This window comes from Podarcis raffonei, chromosome 3 (assembly GCF_027172205.1).
Source record: "Podarcis raffonei isolate rPodRaf1 chromosome 3, rPodRaf1.pri, whole genome shotgun sequence".
Classification (NCBI taxonomy): Eukaryota; Metazoa; Chordata; class Lepidosauria; order Squamata; family Lacertidae; genus Podarcis; species Podarcis raffonei.
Window position 1 is genome coordinate 106,858,376 of NC_070604.1, and position 25,347 is coordinate 106,883,722.

The 25,347-nt window shown below is 44.5% G+C and overlaps 1 protein-coding gene across 6 annotated transcripts in view; it reads left to right on the forward strand.

The window, feature by feature from the left end:
- The window catches only part of ANAPC1 (anaphase promoting complex subunit 1), a 54,643-nt gene that overhangs the window by 7,842 nt on the left and 21,454 nt on the right, over positions 1 to 25,347 (forward strand). For 3 of the 6 annotated variants that reach the window (XR_008329740.1, XM_053383459.1, XM_053383462.1), the window contains exons 8-28: positions 128 to 276; positions 1,442 to 1,662; positions 2,896 to 3,102; positions 4,215 to 4,310; positions 5,568 to 5,658; positions 5,770 to 5,835; positions 6,255 to 6,392; positions 7,124 to 7,264; positions 7,965 to 8,025; positions 8,514 to 8,701; positions 9,834 to 9,908; positions 11,409 to 11,674; positions 11,899 to 11,990; positions 13,583 to 13,731; positions 14,725 to 14,803; positions 15,299 to 15,335; positions 17,210 to 17,280; positions 19,079 to 19,257; positions 19,802 to 20,028; positions 22,047 to 22,165; positions 23,219 to 23,490. Coding sequence is in view for 5 of the 6 variants with exons in the window: in XM_053383459.1 (XP_053239434.1) it covers positions 128 to 276; positions 1,442 to 1,662; positions 2,896 to 3,102; positions 4,215 to 4,310; positions 5,568 to 5,658; positions 5,770 to 5,835; positions 6,255 to 6,392; positions 7,124 to 7,264; positions 7,965 to 8,025; positions 8,514 to 8,701; positions 9,834 to 9,908; positions 11,409 to 11,674; positions 11,899 to 11,990; positions 13,583 to 13,731; positions 14,725 to 14,803; positions 15,299 to 15,335; positions 17,210 to 17,280; positions 19,079 to 19,257; positions 19,802 to 20,028; positions 22,047 to 22,165; positions 23,219 to 23,490 (2,924 nt within the window). In the remaining variant the exon portion in view is untranslated. The remainder of the gene's footprint in view (positions 1 to 127; positions 277 to 1,441; positions 1,663 to 2,895; positions 3,103 to 4,214; positions 4,311 to 5,567; positions 5,659 to 5,769; positions 5,836 to 6,254; positions 6,393 to 7,123; positions 7,265 to 7,964; positions 8,026 to 8,513; positions 8,702 to 9,833; positions 9,909 to 11,408; positions 11,675 to 11,898; positions 11,991 to 13,582; positions 13,732 to 14,724; positions 14,804 to 15,298; positions 15,336 to 17,209; positions 17,281 to 19,078; positions 19,258 to 19,801; positions 20,029 to 22,046; positions 22,166 to 23,218; positions 23,491 to 25,347) is intronic. The other 3 variants (XM_053383460.1, XM_053383463.1, XM_053383461.1) reach the window with 2 other exon arrangements.

The following is a 25,347-nucleotide window of genomic DNA, read 5'->3' on the forward strand; positions in this document are numbered from 1 at the left end:
GCACTACCACACTCCTGCCATCTCCTTGTTGCCAATGTTTACGATGGTGTGCGCATGTTGTTTTTGAACTATGTCCCCTGCCCGGCCTTTTCTCTTAGGTGGCTAACCTGACTTTTCTCCCGCTTAGCAGGTTTGTTTGGCTCTGCCAGAGTACAGTACGTTGCCGACTATTCGATGAGAATTGTTTTCCTCAACGCTGAGCCTTCCATCCTAATGACGTACGATGCCACTCAGAGTGTGCATACCATCTGGGCGCTTCGTCGAGTAAAAGCAGAGGTAAGGAGCCAAGCGCAGGATCCACGTGGAAATGTTAAAAACCAGGAGGCTCTGCTGCCTTGATCCAGTTCCAATACCTCGTCCCACCCCAATGACTGCTCTGAAGAAAGGAGAAAAACCTGGGGGGATCTGTGCTGCCACTGTTGTCAGAGGTGGGATGCCTCTGTATGTAGTTGCTCAAAATCCTAAGTTGTGGCACTCAGGTCCTGCATGGCGGCTTCCCATAGACATCTGCTTGCCCACTTTGAGAGCAGGGTGCTGGGTTATAGGGAAGCAAAGATCTCCAGATTCTTCAACATCAACTTCGTTGGACTGGTCATGTCATGCGGGTGCCCGATTATCGTCTTCCAAAGCAACTGCTCTATTCCGAACTTTAAAATGGAAAGTGTAATGCTGGTGGCCAACAAAAGAGGTTTAAAGACTTTCTCAAGGCAAATCTTTAAAAATGTAGTATAAACACCAATACTGTAACTGGGAAACGCTGGCCTGTGAGCGCTCCAGTTGGAGAACCGCCTTTACCAAAGGCTTTGAAAACACTCAAACTCAGGATGAAAGGGAGAAGCGTGCTAAGAGGAAGGCATGCTTGGCAAACTGTCGCCATGATCAAATCTTGCCTGGAAACCTATGTCCCCACTGTGGAAGGACATGTGGATCCAGAATTGGCCTCCGCAGTCACTTGCAGACTCACTGTTAAGGCTGTTTTCATGGAAAACAATCTTACTCAGCTATGAGTGATACCGAAGAAGAAGAAGAAGAAGAAGAAGAAGAAGAAGAAGAAGAAGAAGAAGAAGAAGGGTTATATGGACCTTTGGCTGGATCCAGTAGGGTTCTTCTTATGTTTTTTTATGATCCTGGACCTCTCCTCTCCTTGTTTAGTTGGCCCCTTAAACTTTGGATACATTTCATGTTACTGAGCCTGGATAGCTCAGTGGGTTAGAGCGTGGTGCTGGTAACACCAAGGTTGCAGGTTCGATCCCTCTATGGGTCAGTTGCATCTTCCTGCATTGCAGGGGGTTGGGCTCCTCAGAGTCCCTTCCACCTCTACAATTCTATGATTCTATGTTTTAAAATTAGATCTGTACTTCAAGGTATCCTGTTACGTAAAAGCTATGCAGTTTCGAACAACATAAGCTGATTTTTGTTGTTGTGCTCTTCTTCTCTGCAGGAGCAAAGCGCTGTCTTGAAATTCTCCGAGCAGGTGGGGACCCCTCAGTATGCAGCCGCCAGCAGCTCCTTCACAGTCCACCTTCGGAGCCTCTCTAAGGGCGACTCGCCCGTGGCTTCCCCGTTCCAGAACTATTCCTCTATTCACAGTCAGAGCAGGTCAGCATCGTCCCCCAGCATTCACTCCCGATCACCCTCCATATCCAACATGGCAGCTCTAAGGTAGGCTGGTAAGCTTTGGTTGTCGATTTGCAAAGAACTATACGGGGGAACCATGCATGCTACAAATCCTGGCTTACTGAAATCTTCTGCGGGTGGTTGCGGCTTCAGACTCCAGCCTTAAAGGGTTGTGGAGGCAGGGCTCATATCTTTCGTAAGCTGAAATGCATTCGCTGCTCTTCAGCTTCCCTAGCAGATTTTAGCCTCTCAGATCTTGCTGGGTCACCAACCTTTCTCTCCCACTGGGGCAAATTAAGACTCTCAGGTGGTATTCAGCTAACTTGGCCTTATTCATGTGAAGATTGGCATGAGTGCAATGGAACTTGCCCATGCACGCCCTGCACCCTTCCCAAATCTGGTCTGGAGAGTTTGGGGGAATCCCTCGAACAGATTTAGGGGGCATGTGGTTGGAGGCGAGGTTTGGAGAATCCCATTCTGCTAGCAGTAATCCTTGCGCTAATGGGACCCTGCCTTAGTGCTGTGTTGAACACAACCCCCATTTTCACTCTTCCTACATTATGAAACTGTGATAGGGACGTTGCAGTTTCCACATTCCACATTTTGGAAACGCTGCTGTAGAGGCTCCCTGCCCCCTTGGAACGTTAATCGCCTGGTCAATTCCTGGCCAGCTGCCAAGAACATTACCTTAAGAAATATTTCTGTGCTGGCTGTAGCAGTTGGGAGTTGTAATGCAAAACATCTGGAGGTGGCTGGAGGCTTAGATTGTATGCTCCTTGGTGTTAGGGGCCTATTGCTTCCTTCTTGCAGTGCTACACGGCCACATTCATACATTCCAATAAAACCTGTTGCCTGTAGTTCTAATTATAGTCCTTAAGCAGGATCCTAAGAACCTGTTTCTCTTTCCCATCACCCCAAGTGCAAGCTTCAAGCAGTTCCATACAAACTTAAGGATTGCATCAGTTTTCCACCCAGGCTGCAATCTCTTACACTGTGTTGGAAGCCGCTGTGGCTGCCACACTGCTCTTTGGATCCCCTTGCTCATTGTGGAAAGTGAGGCCAGTATTATTTTTTAGCTCCATATCATACACCCTGGTGCCTGCTGAAAGATAGCCGCTTTCCAGAAGCCCATGACTTCATAGTTGAAGATCTGAAGTGGAGAATTAAAACGTAGACCTCCTCCTCTCTTGGAGGTGTGAGCACCTTGGCTTTCTGGTGGAAAAAAAGGGGCGTTGGGCATGTAACTCATCACTGGGAAAAATGGTTTTCTTTTCACAGCCGATCTCACTCCCCGGCCTTAGGGGTGCATTCGTTCTCAGGAGTGCAGAGATTCAACTTCTCCAACCATGCACAGTCTCCCAGGAGGCACAGTGCCTGCCATTCTCCAAACAGTGCGATGGACTCGTTCTTTGCCCCGGAAACGGAACTCATTGTTCCAGAGCTTTGCATAGACCATCTATGGACGGAGGCCTTCACTACCACAAGGTTTGGAATAATCCTATCTATTCAGCAAGGGGTCTCAACAGCGGGGCTGCTTTCTCTTGAGTGGGGTATTTTATTGTTTATAAAGTTTGGAGAAGAGAATAGCATTGCAAGTATGTGTCTGAACAGACATGCCTGTCCGCCGGTAAAAGCAGAGTTAAGAAGCTGAGTGCGGTATTCACTCGGAAATGTTAAAAATTAGGAGGTGCTGCTGCTTTGATCCAGTTCCATGCCTCGTCCCACCCCAATGGCTGCTCTGAAGTAAGAAGAAAAAACTTGGGGAGATCTGTTCTGCCGCTGCTCCCAGAGGCGGAATGCCTCTCTGTATGTTAGTTGCTCGAAAGCACACGGGGCGGGGTGCTATTTCCAGGGTCAAGCAAGATTCATAATGGAGGATCTCATGTCATATTTTAAGTTATGTCAACATTTTATTTATTTATTTTAGAGTATTTGTACCCCGCTCTTCAGCCAAAAATGTCTCCCACAGTGGCTTACATTAAATCAGAACAAGACATTCCCTACCCACAAGCTTACATTATAATAAACAAACAAATTAATTAAAAGAATACAGCACACAAGGGAAATGGAACAAGGAGGGAAGAGGAAACTCAAAACTCAGGCATCATACTTATGCCATGATCGACCGTAATAAACCAAAGAAAAAGTTCAGATTGACACAAATCTATTCGCGATAGATGTCGGCCACATTCACACTGTACATTCAAAGCAGCGTGATATAGCATTTTAAGCAATCATGGGTTTCCCTAAAGTATTCTAGGAGCTCTGGTTCATTAAGAGTTCTTGGGGGAGACCCCTGTGACACTACTGTGCTTGGCCGTATCTCCTATTGTTTCGTTCTCGATGCATTCCATTTCTTTCAGTTGTGCTAGAAGAGTTAGTTTGCCCTATTAGGAAAGGTTTAGTAAAGCCCAGATTGCTGACTGCAAAACTTTGATTGTGCAAAATAGATTCAGAGATGAAATAAAATGGGGAATATTTTCCTCTGCCTAGGATTGCTCTGTTAGGGAAGCATAAAATAATCTACAGTTTAATTTGTAAACTTTATTTGAGTAAGCCTAACTTTATTCTTCTTTTGATTATTTGAATATTGACAGAGAGAAGAATTCTCAAGCTTCCAAAGTATTTATTACGACTGACCTTTGTGGGCAAAAGTTTTTGTGCTACTTAGTGGAGTCTCAGCTTCAGTTACGGTAAGTGCATTTCGATATGTGACTTTCTCGAATTGTTGTCTAAAATACTGGAAACATAACCAAAAGAGAGCTGAATATTATTGCAAATCCCAATTTTAGCATTCAGAAAGGGGACTCATTCGCATATCATCGTAAATGAGAAATATCACAGACATACGAGAGGCCCCATCAGTATTGGCATTCCGCTGGCTCTTGTTTAGGCAAGCATTCCCCTGAATGTGAACTTCTGATCTTAATGCTTTAACTGTTTTTAAACTGTTTTAATTGCCAGCCTTTTAAACTGCCTTGCATGTATTAATTTAGAATGTTTTAACGCTCTGATGAAATTGTTATTGTGTATTTTAATTACGTAGGAATTGTATAATTGATTTTATAGCATAAACTGCTTAGAAGCATTTCACCATACAAGCAGTATGGCAAATAATAAAGGTACCCCTGCCCATACGGGCCAGTCGTGTCCGACTCTAGGGTTGTGCGCCCCTCTCACTTAAGAGGCCGGGGGCCAGCGCTGTCCGGAGACACTTCCGGGTCACGTGGCCAGCGTGACGAAGCTGCTCTGGCGAGCCAGCGCAGCACACGGAATGCCGTTTACCTTCCCGCTATAAAGCGATACCTATTTATCTACTTGCACTTAGGGGTGCTTTCGAACTGCTAGGTGGGCAGGAGCTGGGACCGAAAGACGGGAGCTCACCCTGCACCGGGGATTCGAACTGCCGACCATACGATCGGCAAGTCCTAGGCACTGAGGTTTTACCCACAGCGCCACCCGCGTCCCAGATGGCAAATAATAAGCCACAGTTAATAGTTTACCACGAGCAATTGGTTCCAACTGCTTCTCAGTTTTCATTTCCTATTACTCATCATTTTCATTTGTATGTTAGAGGGCTCTCCAGAGTTGAAGCGATTCCCCCTAGTGATGGTTTGTCTATTCAGACATGCAAAAATCATAGAAAGTACCAACTGTCATTTTTTATTCTCGTTTATCGTCCAGTTACAAACCACGGCTTGCCATTTCGGAAATTGTATCAAAAAGTTTCCTTGACCAAGCTTGGGTTTGATAACGAAACCGAGTTCCTCTCTAAACGTGGCGCTTCAAGTCAAGCAACAGCATTTATTCATATTTATATACAAAAAGTTAAGCATTAATAGCCTTCCCAGCTGGCAGCCAAGATATTTTTTGGAAAACTGTAGTGCAAAAATAATACTGGAGATATTTCTTTGTATAAGGTTTTGCTTTTTTCCTCCCTTGGTGTTTAGCTGTGTAAAGTTTCAACAGAGTAACGACATGTCACAGTTGATCTTTGGCTCTGTCACCAACATCCCGGCAAAGGATGCAGCTCCAGTGGAAGTAAGTATGAGACTGTGAAATGTAGAGTGTGCAGACAGGCTTAATGCCACTTCATTGCATGTTCTCAAATGCCAGCGGATGAATTTACTCTCTTTCTTTTGGCCTTTACAGAGCATTGACACAATGCTGGTTCTGGAAAGCAATGGAAACTTAGTCCTGTACACCGGAGTGGTTCGGGTAAGTGTTCATTTTATAGTGTTTATTTCATAAAACTTATATGCTACTCGGTTGCAAACCAAGCAAAGAAACCTCAAAAACCTTTCCTCTAGCTCAGGGTTTCCCAAACAGCTGTTTGTAGACTACAATTCCCATCATCCACTGGTCCTGCAAGCTAGGGATGATGGGAGTTGTAGTCCAAAAAAGAGACCCAAGTTACCCTGCTCTAGTTTGAGGGTTGGCAACCTTTTTAAGTCCAAGGACTTTGTTTCCTTCTGTGGGGGGAAGCAGCTAGAGGCAAAAGGTGGTTATTTATTACTTACAACTGAATTCTAGCATTGCATTCGTTGCTAAGCTTGTCTTTTTAGGGACGCTTTGGACTTTAAAAGCTCGCTCTCTTGGAACTCTACTTAGTTTCTTCATTTCTCGCCCGTTACAAGGTAGGGAAGGTTTTTATACCTGGTTTGCCAGCTCCGTTGCTGACGATGTCCAATCAGATGCCTCGCCCCAGCACCCCTCTGGACAATGCCAATACTCCTTCCAAGCCCTTGAACAAGCACCTGGGACCCTTAGATGAGGTAAGGGGCTCTGTGGATGTATAGATCATCGCTGTCACTATTGCCCTGTTTGTGTTTGGACACAGAATGGGGACTTGTGGGGAGGGCTCTTTGAGGAGAAATGAGGCCCACAAAAGCTGGCCACGTAAGGGTCAGGTGGAAGGCTAAATGAAAAGTGTGGTTCTTGGCATTCTGCTCAGACACCACGGGTTGCAGACACATGCCCTGGAAGTCCCAATTCTAAATCCTAGTTTTGACCATCATAGCCCTTTAGAGTGGGCAGCAAAGTTAGCCGAAAGCTCACATTCTCCCACATATACCTGCCTGAACCTTGAGATGCTTTTCAGAAGCCCAGCTCTGGGTGACTTTGCCAAGTGAAGGGAGACTTGTAGCAACTAGGAAGAGGACCTGCTCAGTGGTGCTCCCCTGACATTGGAATGCCCTCCCCAAAGAGACTTGCTTGCTACTTTATGGTCTTTACAGTTCTATGAAGACCTTTTTGTTCTCCCAGGTCTTTAAAAATTGCAGTCTTAAGGCAGTGAATGTTAATCCATTGTTTCTGTCCGTTGTGATTTATTTCTGTATTCAATGTATTTAAATATTGTAAACAAACAAACAGATTGTAAGGAAACTGTAGTCACAGCTCGATTCATATCTTTCTGAACCTGCTAAGGAAATTTGTTTTGTTTAATCCTGAATCTGGGCTGTTGAGAATAGTGCTAAAAGATTTTAATATTTGCCCCCCTTTTAAGCAGGGCGTGTTGTCCCCTGTTCCAGAGCTGAGGGATTCTTCCAAACTTCAAAATTCCTCTTACATCGATGATTGCACTTTTCAGCAACTTTCAACTTTTATTCATTCTGTGAGAGATCCTGTCCAGAACAGAGTGACTCTGGTAAGTGGTGTTCTGTGGACAGAGAGTTAGCTGACCTCAGTCGAGGCACAGTAGTTGAAGGGTTTCCAGCTTGGTTCTGGGAAGCGCAATTTCAAATCCTTGCTCATCCATGCGTTAATCTAAAACTTAGTCCCAATGTTCGTGTCGCTCTCTCTCTCTTGTTCTGGGTTTAACAAATAAACTTTCTGGTTCATCATTTGTTAGATCTCCAAACCACAGTTTGCTTGTTGATGAGCAGAGAGAGTAAGACCCTGGTGTTAAGGATCTTTCCTTTCCCGTTTTTTTTATATTCTTCCCTTTGTGGGTCTCTTGCCAAAAGAAGAAGACCATGCTTTTGATTGTCCATGGGTCTCTTGATCATGTTAACCAATCACTTTAGTTTATGTGAATGGCATATGCTAGATACTGTATATTTTTGCTCTATAAGACTCACTTTTTCCCTCCTAAAAAGTAAGGGGAAATGTGTGTGCGTCTTATGGAGAGAATGCAGGCTGCGCAGCTATCCCAGAAGCCAGAACAGCAAGAGGGATTTCTACTTTCGCTGCGCAGCGATCCCTCTTGCTGTTCTGGCTTCTGGGATTCAAAATATTTTTTTTCTTGTTTTCCTCCTCCCAAAAATAGGTGCATCTTATGGTCTGGTGCGTCTTATAGAGCAAAAAATACGGTAATTCACCTGTTGTTGTTGTTTTTCTTCTCCCAGGAACTCAGCAGTGGCTCCATGGTCAGAATTACCATCCCAGAAATTGCAACTTCAGAATTAGGTATGGTATTGAAGAATAATACTTTTTTTTGTTCTTGCTTGTGAGCTCTCCTTCCCTCCTCACCCCCTTTTGTCTCACCAGTGACATAGAATCAGCAAATTAAAACCCAAGCTCTGAACCAGTGTAGACTTAACTTGGATAGGACTCAGAGCATAATTGCTTGACCAGTTATCACTTCCAGGTCTCTATGCCATGATTAGGAGAACAGGACCAAGAGAACAAAATTAACCCCATCGTTTCACAGCTGATTTCTATAGGCTGGGGCTCAAAGCAAGTCCTTTTTGGATGTCCATGAGTTACGAGAGAGGGAGGGAAAACTTTTCTGTATCTGCTTTTGCTCCATGCCATGCATAGTTTTATAAAATTTGATGGTGTCACGCTGGGTCAGTTAAGAGCAAATGGCTTTCAAGTCACAGAAATGGATTGAGTGGCTCAATGACCAAACGGTCATCTGAACAGTTCTTTCTTCACCCCTTTACTCTAAACAGTCAAAAGATGTTTACAAGGCATTAAGTGTATCCTGCCTAGAGAAGTAGCTGTGCAAATGCTCGTCAGGTGGTACAATGCCTATAACGCACCGGGCGGACCAAGTTACTACTCGGAGTGGAACTTATTTGTTACCTGCCTCATGAACATGATGGGCTACAACACGGACAGAGTGGCCTGGACTCGTAATGTAAGTGACTTCTGCAGCGACATCACTTGACTTCTCACCAACAGCTTAATACTAAGGCGTCACTTGAAGGGTGGGAATTCCACCATGTGCTCTGAAGTGTTGGACTACCGCAGTGCGCACTTTGAAGGTGACCCGGAAACTACAGCTAATCCAGAATGCAGCAGCTAGAGTGGTGACTGGGAGCGGCTGCTGAGACCACATAACACTGGTCTTGAAAGACCCTCCCAGTACGTTTCCGAGCACAATTCAGAGTGTTGGTGGTGACCTTTAAAGCCCTAAACGGCCTCGGCCCAGTATACCTGAAGGAGCGTCTCCATCCCCATTCTGCCCGGACACTGAGGTCCAGTGCTGAGGGCCTTCTGGCAGTTCTCTCACTGCGAGAAGTGAGGTTACAGGGAACCAGGCAGTGGGCTTTCTTGGTGGTGGCACCTGCCCTGTGGAACGCCCTCCCATCAAATGTCAAGGAAATAAACAACTATCTGACTTTTAGAAGACATCTGAAGGCAGCCCTGTTTAGGGAAGTTTTAATGTTTGATGTTTTATCACATTATTATTATTATTATTATTATTATTATTATTATTATTATTATTATATTATTATTATTATTCTGCTGGGAGCTGCCCAGAGTGGCTGGGGTATAAATAATAAATTATTATTACATTATTATTATTATTGATCCAAATACCTTCAAGCTGTGTAACAGGCTTTCTGCTAGTAACAAGGTATTGCTGAGATAATGTATCCTGTCCCTTCCCTGTGCTTCTGATGCAGTCTGTCTTAGAATTAAACTATATATACACAGAATCTTGCAAGCACTAGCAACAGCATGGTTCCCTTGATTTTGGGTGCTCACACATCTTACTAGTTATTGCTTGGCTCTATACAATAGTTCAATATAGATCTTAGAGCAGGGACAGCCAACCTCCAGGTTGTCTGGGGCTGGTGAGAGTTTTAGTCCAAATCCGGGGCAGGGTTCCAGGTGGCGGAGGCTAATGCAAAGAAATAACCACAATTGTACGTGGAACTGTTGCACGATCAGCTTTGCTTCTTCTGACAGAACGATTCCTGTAATATATGAAAACTGAAATTCAGTGCCCAGTGTGATGATTTTTTTTTATCTATTTATTTCAGCTTGATTTTGAAGGCTCTCTTTCTCCAGTCATTGCTCCCAAGAAAGCCCGGCCGTCAGAGACAGGATCAGATGAAGTAAGGGAATGATTTATCATTTTAATTAGTAGTTCCTGACCAGCTGGAGGATTTTTGTGCATTCCTCTGATTCGGGAGGTGCTGCTTCCTAGACTTGTATGGCGCTTAGCTAAAAACACACACACATTTGCATGAACTTGTTTGGTGTTCTGTGAGCATCAGGTGTGCTCTTTCGACTTACAGCAGGGGTAGGATTTGTAGTCCAACAGCTGAGAGTTTGCACTTCAGCCACAACCTGGTGTTTTGGACTGAAGGCTGACTTCACAGGTCTGCATATCACTTGACGAACTTTGGTGATTAGCAGCTCAACATAAAAAGCTCCCAGAGGGATAGCCACAAGTAAAACCATGGAGAGTGCAGGGGCATCTTTAAAAGACTAATAAATGTACTATGGCATAATATTTTCTAGACTAGAGCCCACTTCATCAGATTTGGAGTTTGGTTTTGGTACAAGGTAGCTCAGATTGTTAATGGTGGCATTGAAAAAACTGTTTCTCATGTCCCATGAGACCAGGGCCCTGCAGGATTTAACCTCCTTCCACAGGGCCTGTAAGATAGAGCTATTCCGCCTGGCTTTCAATTTGAACTTAGCCTGATCTTTTATTCCCCTTCCTTCCCTCCCCCTACCCTTTTTATGAAGATTTCCCACTCTGGAATCCCACAGCTAATTCTCCCCTGGTCTCCTCGCTGGCCCAAATAGGACTAATTTAGCCAGCTAGCCCTGGTGATCATCTAATGTTTATTGGATGGATTTCCCCCCTAAATTGATTTTTGAATTCTGAATTTATTGTTATTCACATTTTATACGGTATTTTATGCTGTTTTTTTTGTTGCATCAATTAAGTGTTTTAAATTTGTTGTTAGCCGCCCTGAGCCCGGTTTTCTGAACCGGGGAGGGCGGGGTATAAATAAAAAATTATTTGTTTATATTGTGTTTGGGATGAAGAGGTTTAGGCTAATAACCAAAGCTTTGTCTGCTCTCTGATATCTATTTGACACATGCAAATGATCACCATTGGTGCGTGTTTCAGAAGCTGACTAGGCAACATTTCTTCCTGATCTCGCAATATGAAATACATTGTTGTGGGTGCCCGTTTCTGAACTGTGCTGGAGAATGCCCTTAAATGCTAATGAGCAAGCAAACAATGTCTTGACAAAATAGGCTTCAAAATAGGCCACACCAGCGAGAGAAGGATCCTGTTGCAATAGGTACATTCATATTAGCTCCTGCTAATAAAACATTATGCAACAGTTGTCTTTCAGAGGCCACAGGACTATGTTTCTCAAAACCAACAGCATGTTAATAAGCATCTTTTTAAAAACAGCTTGAGAACTGTAAATGCTGCCTATAAGATCGCATTGGTGATCTCGTTGCCTTTGGTGTTTTTAATTCCCTGCTTTGCATTCTTTTTTCCTTTTAAAAATATAAACTAAAACAATTTAGTATGTAGGATTGTCTCATGTGTCCTTTCTCCTTCCCTTCCCTTTTCTTTAATCCAGGACTGGGAATATCTGCTAAATTCTGACTATCATAAAAATGTTGAGTCTCACCCTTTGGCCAAAGCTCTACGGCTGGATCCACTGGAAGTGAAATCTCCCAGGGACAGCCTCTCGCCCAACCACAGCTTGGATTCCACCACCCTTCTCTTCCCCCACATCCCAGCTATTTTCTGCGTGCTCCACTTGATCTACGAGGAGCTCAAGCTGAATTGCTTGATGGGCGAAGGGATTCGTTCCCTCGTTGTCCTTCTGGTTCAGCTGGCAAGGTATGTCCTTGTGGGTGTGAACTCTGGCCGGTGGTGTTTCCTGGGAGCAGGTCAGAGGATTTGGAGTTAGGCTTTAAAGCACACCTGATCTTTATTTATTTTTTACAAATTTAAGTAAATGAAGTGAACAGGTGAATGTTTAGAGAATAGTACAGAGAAAAGTAAGAGGTGACACCATCAGAGTTTATAACTTTATGCACTTGTTTATTATTTCCCCCTTTTAGGGACTTGAAACTGGAAGCTTATCTTGATTATTACTACAGAGACTATCCAGTGCTTGTAAAGACTTCCAGCCAAGCCTGCATAATTGATCCAGGTGTGTTTCTAGAGAATAGCTTGGTTTGCTTTGGAGAAGAAACATTCGTATTAGTAACTGCGTCACTAATCTACTGTGTGTTTAGAAGCCATGCTGCCAGACTCTGGCTGTGGAGCTGTTACTAAAGTGCAGTCCTAGATCTTTTTAGCTTTCTCCATGTGCTGTATACAATCCAGTAATAGCATTTATTTTAATGACTCCCGGAACTGGAAAACAGATTGCCAATGGTTCACGGTCCTTATAGTCTCTTTCCTAGTCCTCCGCAGCAGCCTTCTCCAACCGAGTGCCCTTCAGGATGCTTTGGACTACAACTCCCATCAGCCTTAGCCAGCATGACTGATGGGAATTGTAGTCTGAACCATCTAGAGAGCACTGGGTTGACCTAGGCTGCTATATGGCAATCAGAATTAACTGTGGTACTAAATTCAATGCATTATATTTATTTCAAACAACTTGCACTTATTAGGGTGTTTTGTGTCCATATACACACAAACACACACACACACACACACACACACACATATATATATATATATATATATGCTGTTGTTTGTGGCTGAGAAGTCTTCTTAACAAATGCACATTTTTGGAAACCAAAGGCAGCGTCAATGGGTGCTGTTTGTGAAGCACTTAATTCTGCCCCCAGAAAATAAAATATATATTTACTGTAGACACCAAAGTTCCCGCAATATTATGTGCATCCAAATTCTCCAGGCAGTGAGAAGTATCAAAAGGTGCTCAGGATTTACTTGGGTTTGGTTTCCTTTGGCCTGAGGTCGCTGGTGTTTTAGTTTGCAAATATGCAGGCTGGAACATAGCTCAGGGATGGGGAACCTGTGACCCTCCAGATGTTATTATTGTACCCCAATTCCCATCAACCCCAGGCAGCTTAGTCAGTGGCCAGAGAGACTTGGCACCATAATCCATGTACGGGGAACGTGGTGAGTTCTGGATACTTTAGATTACAACTCCCATGATTATTAGCCTTGCTGTCTGGGACTGCTAGGAGTTGAAATAGAACATCTGGAAAGCACCGGTCCCCCACCTCAGCTACATCTTGAGGTCCGGGGACCCCAAGTTCCCCAGCTCTGGCGAAGGAGGTTGCTAGCTCTATATGAATGATTTAAAGCTGGTCTGATAGCATTAATCCTATACGGGTGGCGCTGTGGTCTAAACCACTGAGCCTCTTGGGCTCGCCAATAAGAAGGTCTGCGGTTTGAATCCCTGTGACTGAGTGAGCTCCCGTTGCTCTGTCCCAGCTCCTGCCAACCTAGCAGTTCGAAAGCACGCCAGTGCAAGTAGATAAATAGGTACCATTGTGGCAGGAAGGTAAACAGAGTTTCCGTGTGCTCTGGTTTCCGTCATGATGTCCCGTTGCACCAGAAGCAGTTTAGTCATGCTGGCCACGTGACCCAGAAAGCTGTCTGTGGACAAATGCTGGCTCCCTCGGCCTAAAAGCGAAATGAGTGCTGCAACCCCATAGTCGCCTTTGACTGGACTTAACCGTCCAAGGGTCCTTACCTTCTTTTTTTTTAGAACCACCTCCATATTATTAAAATGGCACACGTGACCTGATACTTTGTATGATTCAGCCCAAACAGGTTTCATGCATCACCCTTCCTTTTTTTCGGCTGAACCTCCAAGCATCTTCCAGTGGCTGAGTTCCTGCTTGAAGGGAGACAGTGTGCCGCCCTACCCCTACTTGCCTGGCATCTGTGAAAGGAGCAAGCTAGTGGTGCTGGTATGTGCAGACAACGCTTGTAGAATCGGCACTGCAAATAGGTGTCGGCATGCTTTGTTGCATGTTGTTGTTGCTTATTAAATTTGTATACCACGCTATACCCGTTGGTCTAAGGGCGGTTCACAACACAAGGTTACAATATAAAGGCAAAAAATGCATAACAAAATAATTAAAACAATTAACGATACTAATGTGTACAAACTAATAAAAAAGCCACACTTCCTAACAAAAGCCCTTAACCAACGCCAGCCTACAAATGCAAAAATCAAAATTAACTTATAGCATTTAAAAACAATTTAAAGCAACAGCTTTTTAAAAAATCAAACAGTAGTGGCCTTTAGCTAGTACAGGGGTTAGCAAACCTTTCCAGCAGGGGGGTGGTCCACTGTCCCTCAGACCTTGTGGGGGGCTGGATTATATTTTGGGGGGGGGGGAAATTAACGAATTCCTATGCCCCACAAACAACCCAGAGATCCATTTTAAATGAAAGGACACATTCTACTCATGTAAAAACACACTGATTCCTGGACCATCCGTGGGCCAGATTTAGAAGGCGATCTGGATCTGGCCCCCGGGCCTTAGTTTGCCTACCCACTTATATTAGAATACAGGTCTCCCTGCAGAGAATTGCATTACCTATACCCAATTCTGTACAGTTTGTATACTGAAGCCAACAATGAGCTGCACTCTTAGCATTTCACATTCTTAGCAAAATCGTTGACTTTTTCAGCACAAAATCTTAACAGCAACTTATAACTTCACTCTTTATCTTCATCTTACGTTGCTCATCCCCTTACTCTAAATCAAGGGTGAGGAATCCCTTTTATCCCAAGGGTCACATTCTTTGACGGGCAGCTGGGCAGGCAGGATGCAAGACAATAGTGAGGGGAGCCAGAGGCAAAAATTGCCCAGCGCAGTGGATGTGACTCTTAGGTTTGTACAAGATGAATCTACTGGATCTTTTGTAAAAGCGAATTTCTTTCTCCTGAGCAGAGTGTTGTGCTGTACATCCTCGGCGATGAAAAAGCAGTTTTAAATGAAGCCTCCAACTATTTGTCCTGGATAACTACAGGTAATACGTTTTTGAGGCTCTCCAATGCCCATAGGGATGTTCATTTTGTTTTGCTTGCTTTAGTTACATCATTTGTATCCCCGCACATTCAACGTATGTTTCTTAAGTTTCCATGTGGCTTGCAGAGCTGTAAGAAACAAAAAGTGCAATTTACTACTACTACTACTAATTTTAAAAAAGAAGAAATTGTACAAATTAAGAGCAGCAAACTAAAGCAGTGACAGCTCCCTCAAGCAGAGAGTCAAACCAAACCATTCATAAGCTGCTTACTTTAGCAGTTCTTAAAAGCCCACGGAAACAGGTGTGGTTTTGCCTGGTGCTGAAATGACAGCAACAAGTTCTCCACGCGGGCCTCCTGGGAGAGGGCTTTCCAAAGGAGAGGAGCCACCACAGAAAAGTCCCTGTTTTGTTTTTGTTTTTTTGCTGCTTGTTTTAATCTTTGCAAGCAAAGGTAAGAGCGGTGCCTTTTCATCCTCTCTCCTTTCTTTTCCTTAGGGCAGCGAAAGCAGCAAACTGAGCTGAAGGAACCTCGGTATGTTAATTAGCGAATGGCGTAACGTTCCACTTGGGAGCTATCGTATTTTTCCGTGTATAACATACCTCCTATTTTTAGGGACTCAAAATTCAGAAAATGGGGGGAGATTGCCCAGAGTAGTTGAGCTTTTCTTGGGTGGGGGGTGCCTAAAAACGTTCACCAAAATGCCCATCGCTCACCCCAATTTTTAAGAATTATTTAAACGTAAAAAAACCCCCTCGTCTTATACACGGAAAAGTACGGTATTTTGGTGCTCGCCCTTGCTTGCTATCTCCTCCCTGAGCAATATGAAAACTACTCTCTCGGTTTATGGCAGGCATAGGCAAACTCCGGCCCTCCAGGTGTTTGGGACTACAATTCCCATCATCCCTGACCCACTGGTCCTGTTAGCTAGGGATGATGGGAATTGTAGTCTCAAACATCTGGAGGGCCGGAGTTTGCCTATGCCTGGTTTATGGGTTCTGCTCAATTCTTGCCCTTGGGGAAGTCTTATTTTCCCTCAAAGGACCTCTAAACTATTGATCTTTTTCCTCCACCTCTTTCTTCGGCTCTTTATGGTCTATTTCCTGAAGTGCCTTAGTTTTTCAGGGAATTTTTCCCTAAGAGCCAAATGGAAGGAGGGGGAGATAAGAAGCCTGGGCCACACCAGCAAGAGAAAGTCCCTGTTGTGTTGCAGTAGGTGCATTCTGATCCGCCCTGGCCCCACCCCTGCTGCTTCCTTCCGTTTAGGCAGTAGAGGGGCCAAGGCTCAAAATCTGTCTGGAAACTGTGGCCGCTCACTGTGGAACAAAGTAGGGACTCGGAGGAGAAGGAGAGGACAACAGTCACGTCTCCTTCCTGCTATGTGAGGAATATTTTTCAACAGGAGGGCCACGTTCCTCCGTGAGGAACTTTCTGGAGAAAAATGGTATTCTGGTAGTGAGTGGGGGCCGGAGGCAAAAGTGAGTAAGGCAATGGACAGAGGCGCCAAGTTCTGCCCAACAGTGGCAGGGAGGGCGAAGGCCTTTACACGTGTCAGGAGGAGGCTATGAGGCCTGCCAAGAACCACTGCTGCTGCAGTGAGGCCTGGCAAGGCCCAGCCCCTCATGTTTGGGGAGGCTCAGTCCCATGCCAGCATACTTTTTTGGGGGGTGCTAAGGTGTCCCCTGTCAGGAGTTCAGCCTACACTCGAGTAGGACCCTGGTAGAGACACATGCCCGACTGCCATGTTCTTGTCAATCGTTCGGGAGCTTCAAAAGCTTTCTTCAGCCCGAACATCACAGCGACCAATGCCAACAGACATCGGCACACTTAGGGATCCGCAGAGCCTTCGCAGCTTGCGTGACAGACCTCAGCAACTCAGCATTTTGGCTAATCTACTTTATTTACATATAAACACAGACAGAGCACTGCAACATGGCTCCCTCTCTCTCTAGCATCAGACAGCAAAGAGATAAAGAACAAAGGACAGTAGTCCCACTTCACGGAACACAGTAACACAAACATCCTGTCTCTGTCACTTCCCACTCTGTGGAGTCAAAACATATACCGTCATATGATAGACAAAAATCCCATGACTGCAGTCATGGAGCAGGAATTCTAACACCAATGGCAATGGATAGAGTTGCAACCTATGGCAATGGATGTGACACTCACAGCCCTCTCTGTCCAGGCAAGCTAGATGCATTGTCACAGTTCAAGGATACATTCCTGCCAGGCAGAAGTAGTTGAGGAGGACATGGAACGGGGCTGGTGAGGTTGGGGTGGCCTAGGGAGAATCATCAGGGACAGGTGGAGAGGCATGGAAGCCCCTTTTTGGCTCCTGGGCTTCAGGCCTTTCTGGAAGAGCAACGGCAGCACATTACATTCCTCTTGCTTTTCCCATTGTGCAGATGCAGTTTTCGGCAGAGCACATCTGCTTCCAGTCTTGCGGAAAAGCTGGTTGTCTGGATGATGAATGTAGGTAAGGAGATCTTCCAACTTTATGCCAGGAATTTATTTATTTTATTTATTTAAAGTATTTATAAATCCGCCCATCAACTGGAGGTCCGAGGGTAGAAAATACATATGTTCCAAACCAAAAATTAAGCACTAAAAATACAACTTGTGTTTGGTTATGTGGGCGTTCTGCGTGCATATATAGAAAGGCTAGCAACTTCATTTTTGAAAGCAGAATCTAGAGACATGTGTCTTTTTTTTCCAGAGCAGAAAGCAGTCTGAAAGTGGGGTCGCAGCTTGTGTGTGCACCTATACTGCTGTTGTCTCTGGCCAAAGATGTTTCATAGGTTTTTATCATTTCAAAAACCTGAAAAGTGTTTACGGCCAGATGTAACAGTGAGGCAAAAGAAATACGAATGTGCACCATGGGAAGCAGTGTTCCACTTAGAATACTCTTAACGCTCTTAAAAACCATTGTTTGTCTTCATCCTGAAGGATTCTAATGCCATGGGCCTGTACCTACTGTGTGTAGGGGGCAGGGATCACCGGCCTGCTAAGGCCGTTTTGGGGAAGCCACTCCCACCCTATGGGTTGATAATAGAGGGGCTTCCTAGGAGCATTCAGGAATCTAAAGTGTGTCCAATCATTCCTTTGCTGGAGCAAGGCAAGTTGTACTATTGGCAAAACCTATTTGGTGTTTCGCAACTTCACGACTAGTTGCAGGACCTTAGCCAGACCTAGCAGAGTAAACGCAGAATTTACGAAAGCAATTGGAAGCTTGGCTGCAGACGGGATGGACGAAGCAGGAACCAGGAACTTGTAGTTAGGTGTTTATTACATACAGTGGACTACAGTGGTACCTCGGGTTAAGTACTTAATTCGTTCCGGAGGTCTGTACTTAACCTGAAACTGTTCTTAACCTGAAGCACCACTTTAGCTAATGGGGCCTCCCGCTGCCACCGCGCCGCCGGAGCACGATTTCTGTTCTTATCCTGAAGCAAAGTTCTTAACCTGAAGCACTATTTCTGGGTTAGCAGAGTCTGTAACCTGAAGCATATGTAACCTGAAGCGTATGTAACCCGAGGTACCACTGTATTTACAGGAACAGAACAGAACAGAACATGAATCTTTGACTAACTCTCTCATACACGACTCACAGCTCTCAACCTCCAACTCCTACACTGACACTCGTACTAGTTAGTGGGCCATTAATCATTATTCCCGTGAGAGATGTGACCAATCATGGAGCTGTCTCCATGCCTCTGTATCACCAGGCAGACTTACTCCTCCACATTGCCTTGGCTGTCAGCCAAACCCTAACTGACTGTGTGAGTAGCTGCACGTATTCAGATTCCCAACATGTACTCCCTCCTGCCCATCAACTTCTCAAGGAGGTATAACTGGTTCGCGGTCCATGGAAACTGCTTCTCCCTCTCAGTACTGCTCTTGATCCTTCCCAAACCCTACTGTTTGAAAGCTGTTTCAGAGACTTAAGGAACAGTATGTGCCGCTTGCAAAGCACTTTCAAACAGCCCCCCATGTTGCATTTTGAAGTCCTTACAATTGGGTCTTTGAAGCACAGTATCACCTGATTCTCTGATGTCAGGTGATTGAAACCTGTCAGATTTGATTCCCCCGGGGCCAAGGGAGATTAAGATCTGGCTTGCTAGCCAGAAAAGGTTTCCTCACCCCTGTCCTACAGGGTATGTTTGCATCTCTGCCTTTGTGCCTACAGGCATTAATATGTATATTTGGACTTAAGATGGGTTCATATAAATTAGCATGCAAAATTACCCCAAGCTTTGTTTTCTTTATAATATTAGGATTCACCTTAAGAGATCTGGAGTCTTTGCCATTTGGAGTTGCTCTTCCTATCAGAGATGCAATATATCACTGCCGACAGCAGCCTGCCTCTGACTGGCCGGAAGCAGTCTGCCTTCTGATTGGCCGTCAGGATCTTTCCAAACAGGCGTGCGAGGGAAACTTGCCAAAGTGTAAAGCTGTAAGTACCATAATATAAGTATCTTCCAGAGAAAAGTTGGGAAGATTCCTTCAAATAGTTCCTGAGATTTAATGCCTGTGCTTGGCTTTCCGTTTGTTTAAATTAAAGGGAAAGAGTATTTCCAGTTTTACCAATAATGCCTTTTTATGGAAAAAGGGGAAAAATTGAATGTTTGGATTTTCATCTTCCATGCATTTGTCTAATCCCCTTTTAAAGCCTTCCAAGTTAGTAGTCTTCACTATGTCTTGTGGTAGAAAATTCCATAGGTTAACTATGCTTTGTGTGATGAAGTGTTTCCTCTTATCTATCTTTAATCTCCTACCATTCATCTTCATTGGCTGACCCCGGGTTTTGGTATTTTGAGAAGGAGAGGAATGCTTTCCTCTGTGATCTTTCTCCACACTCTGCAAAACCTTATGTACCTCTGTTACGTTTCTCGCCTCCAGTACTCTTTTCCCCCCTTAAATATATAGCCTCAAACCTTTTATATATAGCCTCAACCTTTCCCCACTCAAAATACAATTTCTCTCTCTCTCTCCAAAAGTCTGACACCCAGGTGCTCTCCTCCGAAATGCCCTCAACAGCCGAGTCAGAAGAGGAGGACGACGGAATGAATGATATGAACCAGGAAGTGATGTCACTCATATGGAGCGAAGACCTGAGAGTGCAAGAGGTGCGCAGACTTCTGCAGAGTGCTCACCCTGTCCGTGTCAATGTAGTTCAGATGCCAGAAGTCAGTGACCACGAATATATAGAAGAAAAAGAAAACCGGTAAATTGTTGGCTTTCCTAGAAGCTTGTTTGTTGGAGTGTCATATTGTGTCACTGCAGAGATCCCCACGTTTGCCAGAGTCAGGCTTCCTAGCAGTGATTCCAGGCACTGGAAGTTCCTAAGGATGCTGGGATCAGCAATGGGAGTGGGCAGTCGGGAAGCTCAGTAGAAAGTTTCCTTACGAAAATGCTGTGTTCTTTTGCAGGTTTGAGATGGAGGGCACTTTTAGACTGTCACTGTGGGATTCATAGAATCATAGAATTGTAGAGTTGGAAAGTACCTAAAGGATTGTCTAGTTCATCCCCCTTCAATGCAGGACTCACAGGGCAAATTCAGATTGCAAAATTTGTTGTTTGGGAGCTCTGGTGCAACAGACCCACAGATTGCCAAAGACTGGACTTTCTGCAGTAAGGAAAGTGACAGGGAAATACACTGTAGAGCATTTGCCCTGATGCAACATAATCTAACCTACCCACAAACAAATTGTAAAAAAAAAAAAAAAGGGACGCGGGTGGTGCTGTGGGTTAAACCACAGAGCCTAGGACTTTGCCGATCAGAAGGTCGGTGGTTCGAATCCCCGCAATGGGGTGAGCTCCCATTGCTCGGTCCCTGCTCCTGGCAACCTAGCAGTTCGAAAGCACCTCAAAGTGCAAGTAGATAAATAGGTACCGCTCCGGCGGGAAGGTAAACGGCGTTTCCGTGCGCTGCTCTGGTTTGCCAGAAGTGGCTTAGTCATGCTGGTCACATGACCCGGAAGCTGTACGCCGGCTCCCTCGGCCAATAAAGCAAGATGAGCGCCACAACCCCAGAGTCGGCCATGACTGGACCTAATGGTCAGGGGTCCCTTTACCTTTACCTTATGCATTCAATAGCAAATGTCATCTCCCTGCAAACAAATTGGGGTGAATCTTCAGTAAACATTGTTGCCTGGAAGCACCTTTGATGTCTCTGTTTTAGCGCAGTGGTTGCTCTGCTACTTGACATGCCAAATCCTCTGCAGACCTGCCAGTCTGGAAGAGCTCTTGGCACAGGCAATAGCTGTGGAAGTCTCCCCAGGCATAATCAAAACATAAAGCACACAGCTGGTTTGTTTGGAGGGGCTCTCTCTTGTCTTCTGCCTGAGTTCAGGTGCTTCCAAAAGAGAGGATGGGAAAAGAAACAGGGTCCATCTTGAGCCCAAGACCACAGACAAAGAATCCTAGCCTGAAAGAAAAAACCAGGGTAGACTATATTTACTATCTCACTGGATGACTTAAACTGATGACTTGCATACGAGTGACTGGGCCATTGCAGACCAACCACCACAGACAAGTCCTTGCATCATTTCAAACTCTTGTCTTTTTCAGTAGACTCCATTCACACAATCTGATGCCTGCCATAACATATTCACAAATAAAGCATGGAGAAATCCAAATTCATACGTTCATCTGTCACTCAGTCCACAGATTCACAGGTTTCCTATCTGCTTTGCATATTTCACATTGGTGGAATGTTTTCTTTTTCTAAGAAAAAAAATGTTTAGGGGTATTCCCATTTTCCTATTCATATTGAAATACTGCCCCTTAATAAGGCCAATCTTGGATTCACAAAATGTTTAGGGGTATGCGTACCCCTGCATACCCCCAGAAAAAAGAACTAGATGTATTCGGAATAATAATAATAATAATAATAATAATAATAATAATTATTATTATTATTATTATTATTATTAATACCCCACCCATTTGACTGGGTTTCCCCAGCCACTCTGGGTGGCTTCCAACACAATATTAAAATACAGTAATGCCTCAAACATTAAAAGCTTCCCTAAACAGGGCTGCCTTCAGATGTCTTCTGGTAGTTGTTCTATGAGAAATGCTTTCTTTATTTGTATTTTATATTCCTACAGCTTTTTATTGCCCATTTTAAAGTTGATGGTAACATAATTTAGTTAACCCATTGGTATAAGTGTGTGTGTGTGTTTAAAAAGGAATAATATTGTTGGTTGCATTCTTTTCTGTGTTTGATTTTCACAACAGGCTACTGCAGTTGTGTCAGCGGACAATGGCTCTGCCTTTGGGAAGAGGAATGTTCACTCTGTTCTCGTATCATCCAGTTCCAACAGAACCGTTGCCTATTCCCAAATTAAACCTGACAGGTGCGTTCCTGCAATATTTAGCATGATAACCTGATTTCCCTGCGGGCTCACACACAGAGAGAGCACTGCCTGCTCTACAATGCTACCATTGTAGCATGAAATCCATGACACTCCTCTGGATTAGGCAGTGGGGGAATCTGAAGGAGGGAAGGAAATTTAGGGATAATTTGAGTCACAACAGGAACAAAAATTAGTAGCTCTTATAGCAAGTTTGTTCCTTGAAGGAGGGTTTATCGGGCTACTAGCTGTGATGGCTATGCTTTGCCTCCATGGCCAGAAGCAGCAACTGAACCAGGCCACTGTCATAATAATAAAGAATAATAATAATTTTATTATTTATACCCCGCCCATCTGGCTGGGTTTCCCCAGCCACTCTGAGTGGCTTATAGCATATACAGTGGTACCTCGCAAGACGAATGCCTCGCAAGACGAAAGAGTTTTCCATTTTTTGAGTCGTTCCGCAAGACGAATTTCCCTATGGGCTTGCTTCGCAAGACGAAAACGTCTTGCGAGTTCTTGCGAGTTTGTTTTCTTTTTCTTAAAGCCGCTAAGCCGTTAATAGCCGCTAAGCCGTTAATAGCCGCTAAGCCGTTAATAGCCGTGCTTCACAAGACGAAAAATCCGCAAGACGAAGAAACTCGCAGAACAAATTAATTTCGTCTTGCGAGGCACCACTGTATAAGACACAAGACAGTTTGATGTTTGCGGATAACTATGCAGTGGTACTTCGGGTTACATATGCTTCAGGTTACAGACTCTGCTAACCCAGAAATAGTGCTTCAGGTTAAGAACTTTGCTTCAGGATGAGAACAGAAATTGTGCTCCGGCGGCGCGGCAGCAGCAGGAGGCCCCATTAGCTAAAGTGGTGCTTCAGGTTAAGAACAGTTTCAGGTTAAGAACAGACCTCCAGAACGAATTAAGTTCTTAACCCGAGGTACCACTGTAGTTTACTGTGACGCCAAAGCAGCTAACTGTGCTTAGCCCTCCCAAGTAGAAAGGGGTTTTCTTCTACGGTTCTGATTCACATGCAGTTGGTCGTTCTGCACTCTGTAGGCCGGGCTCCTCCTAGGAATACCACAGTGGACCTCAACAGTGGGAACATAGATGTGCCTCCGAACATGGCTTGCTGGGCCAACTTCCACAATGGCGTTGCTGCTGGACTGAAGATCGCGCCTGCTTCTCAAATCGATTCTGCATGGATCGTCTACAACAAACCCAAAAATGCCGAACTAGCCAATGAATATGCGGGCTTCCTCATGGCCCTGGGTTTGAACGGCCACCTCACAAAACTCGCCACACTCAACATCCATGACTACTTGACAAAGGTGAGACGCTTGACCCAAAGGCAAAGGGAGGAGGATGTCACGATTTTTGTATTTCTGACTATAGTCAGGTGGTCATGCCAAACCATGGTTTCTGCTAATCGTAGTTTAGTACCCAGACATACAGGCAACCACAGTTCAAGCCTGCTTGTCTGCCTTTGTTTTCTGCTTGCCCGGCAGTTCTGCCTCCAGAGGCAGACCAGCAACTCTAACCGTCATTACAGTGGTGCCCCGCAAGACGAATGCCTCGCAAAATGAAAAACGCGCAAGACGAAAGGGTTTTTCGGGTTTTTCGCTTCGCAAGACAATTTTCCCTATGGGCTTGCTTCACAAGACGAAACGACTTGCGAGTTCTTGCGAGTTTGTTTCCTTTTTCTTAAAGCCGCTAAGCCGTTAATAGCCGCTAAGCCGCTAATAGCTGTGCTTCGCAAGACGAAAGAACCGCAAGACGAAGAGACTCGCGGAACGGATTAATTTCGTCTTGCGAGGCACCACTGTACTGCATTGCAGCAAACCATGGTTTTATCAACGATGGCTTCGCACTGGTGAAAAGCTTTTCTCCTTGTGCAAGGCAAGGCACTAGATCTTTGCCAATTCCTCCCTCACCACTGCAGTTCCCCACATCCCTAAAAAAAATTAGTCATGTGGGGTCAGGAAGGGCCCCCTCCAAACAGTATGTGTTTATTGTTTGTGTGTGGTGTATGTTAAAATAAATGAATCCTTTTTTTAAAGAATATAATTTTTATTAAATTTTCTGTTTTACAATTTAGAATATTCATTTATACAACCTTAAAATATCAGTGACTTCCCTTCTTCTCTTTCCATGGTTCATTTTACATAGCATAAATCCCTGCATATTTTACATAAACTAAACCATTCAGTATTCCATTATTACTTTTGTCAAAACTTATTTACACTGTTGAATTCATCTTAATGCTGCCAACGTTTTCAAGTGCACACAATTTCCCCCCATATATTCAGTAAACATTTCCCAATCTTCTTTAAACGAACGTTCTTCTTGTTCTCTTGTTCTATATGTTAGGTCTGCAAGCTGTGCATATTCCATCAGTTTAAGTTGCCATTCTTCTTTGGGACCGCGCTCGTTTTCCATTTTTGGGCTAACGAAACATGGGCCACTGTAGTGGCATACATAAATAGCCTTTTTTGACACCTGGGAGTTTCCATCTGAATTATCCCCAGCAAAAATAACTCTGATTGTTGTTTTTTTTCCGGAAAGGTGCTTTTAAACATTTTTTCCAATTCATTATAAATTATTTCCCAATACTCTTTTACCCTTTTACAGGTCCATCACATATGAAAGAAGGTACCTTTGTCCTCATTGCATCTCCAGCACTTACCGTATTTTTCGCTCTATAAGACGCACCTTTTTCCTCCTAAAAAGTAAGGGGAAATGTGTGTGCATCTTACAGAGCGAATGCAGGCTGTGCAGCTATCGCTGAAGCCAGAAGAGCAAGAGGGATCGGTGCGCAGCAATCCCTCTTGCTCTTCTGGCTTAGAATCATAGAATCATAGAGTTGGAAGAGACCACAAGGGCCATCGAGTCCAACCCCCTGCCAAGCAGGAAACACCATCAGAGCACTCCTGACATATGGTTGTCAAGCCTCTGCTTAAAGACCTCCAAAGAAGGAGACTCCACCACACTCCTTGGCAGGAAATTCCACTGTCGAACAGCTCTTGCTGTCAGGAAGTTCTTCCTAATGTTTAGGTGGAATCTTCTTTCTTGTAGTTTGGAACCATTGCTCCGTGTCCGCTTCAGGGATAGCCACGCAAAGCCTCTTGAGCGCAGCTGGAGCGCTCCTCCCTCTTCGCTCAAGAGGCTTTGCATTGCTTTCTTGTTTT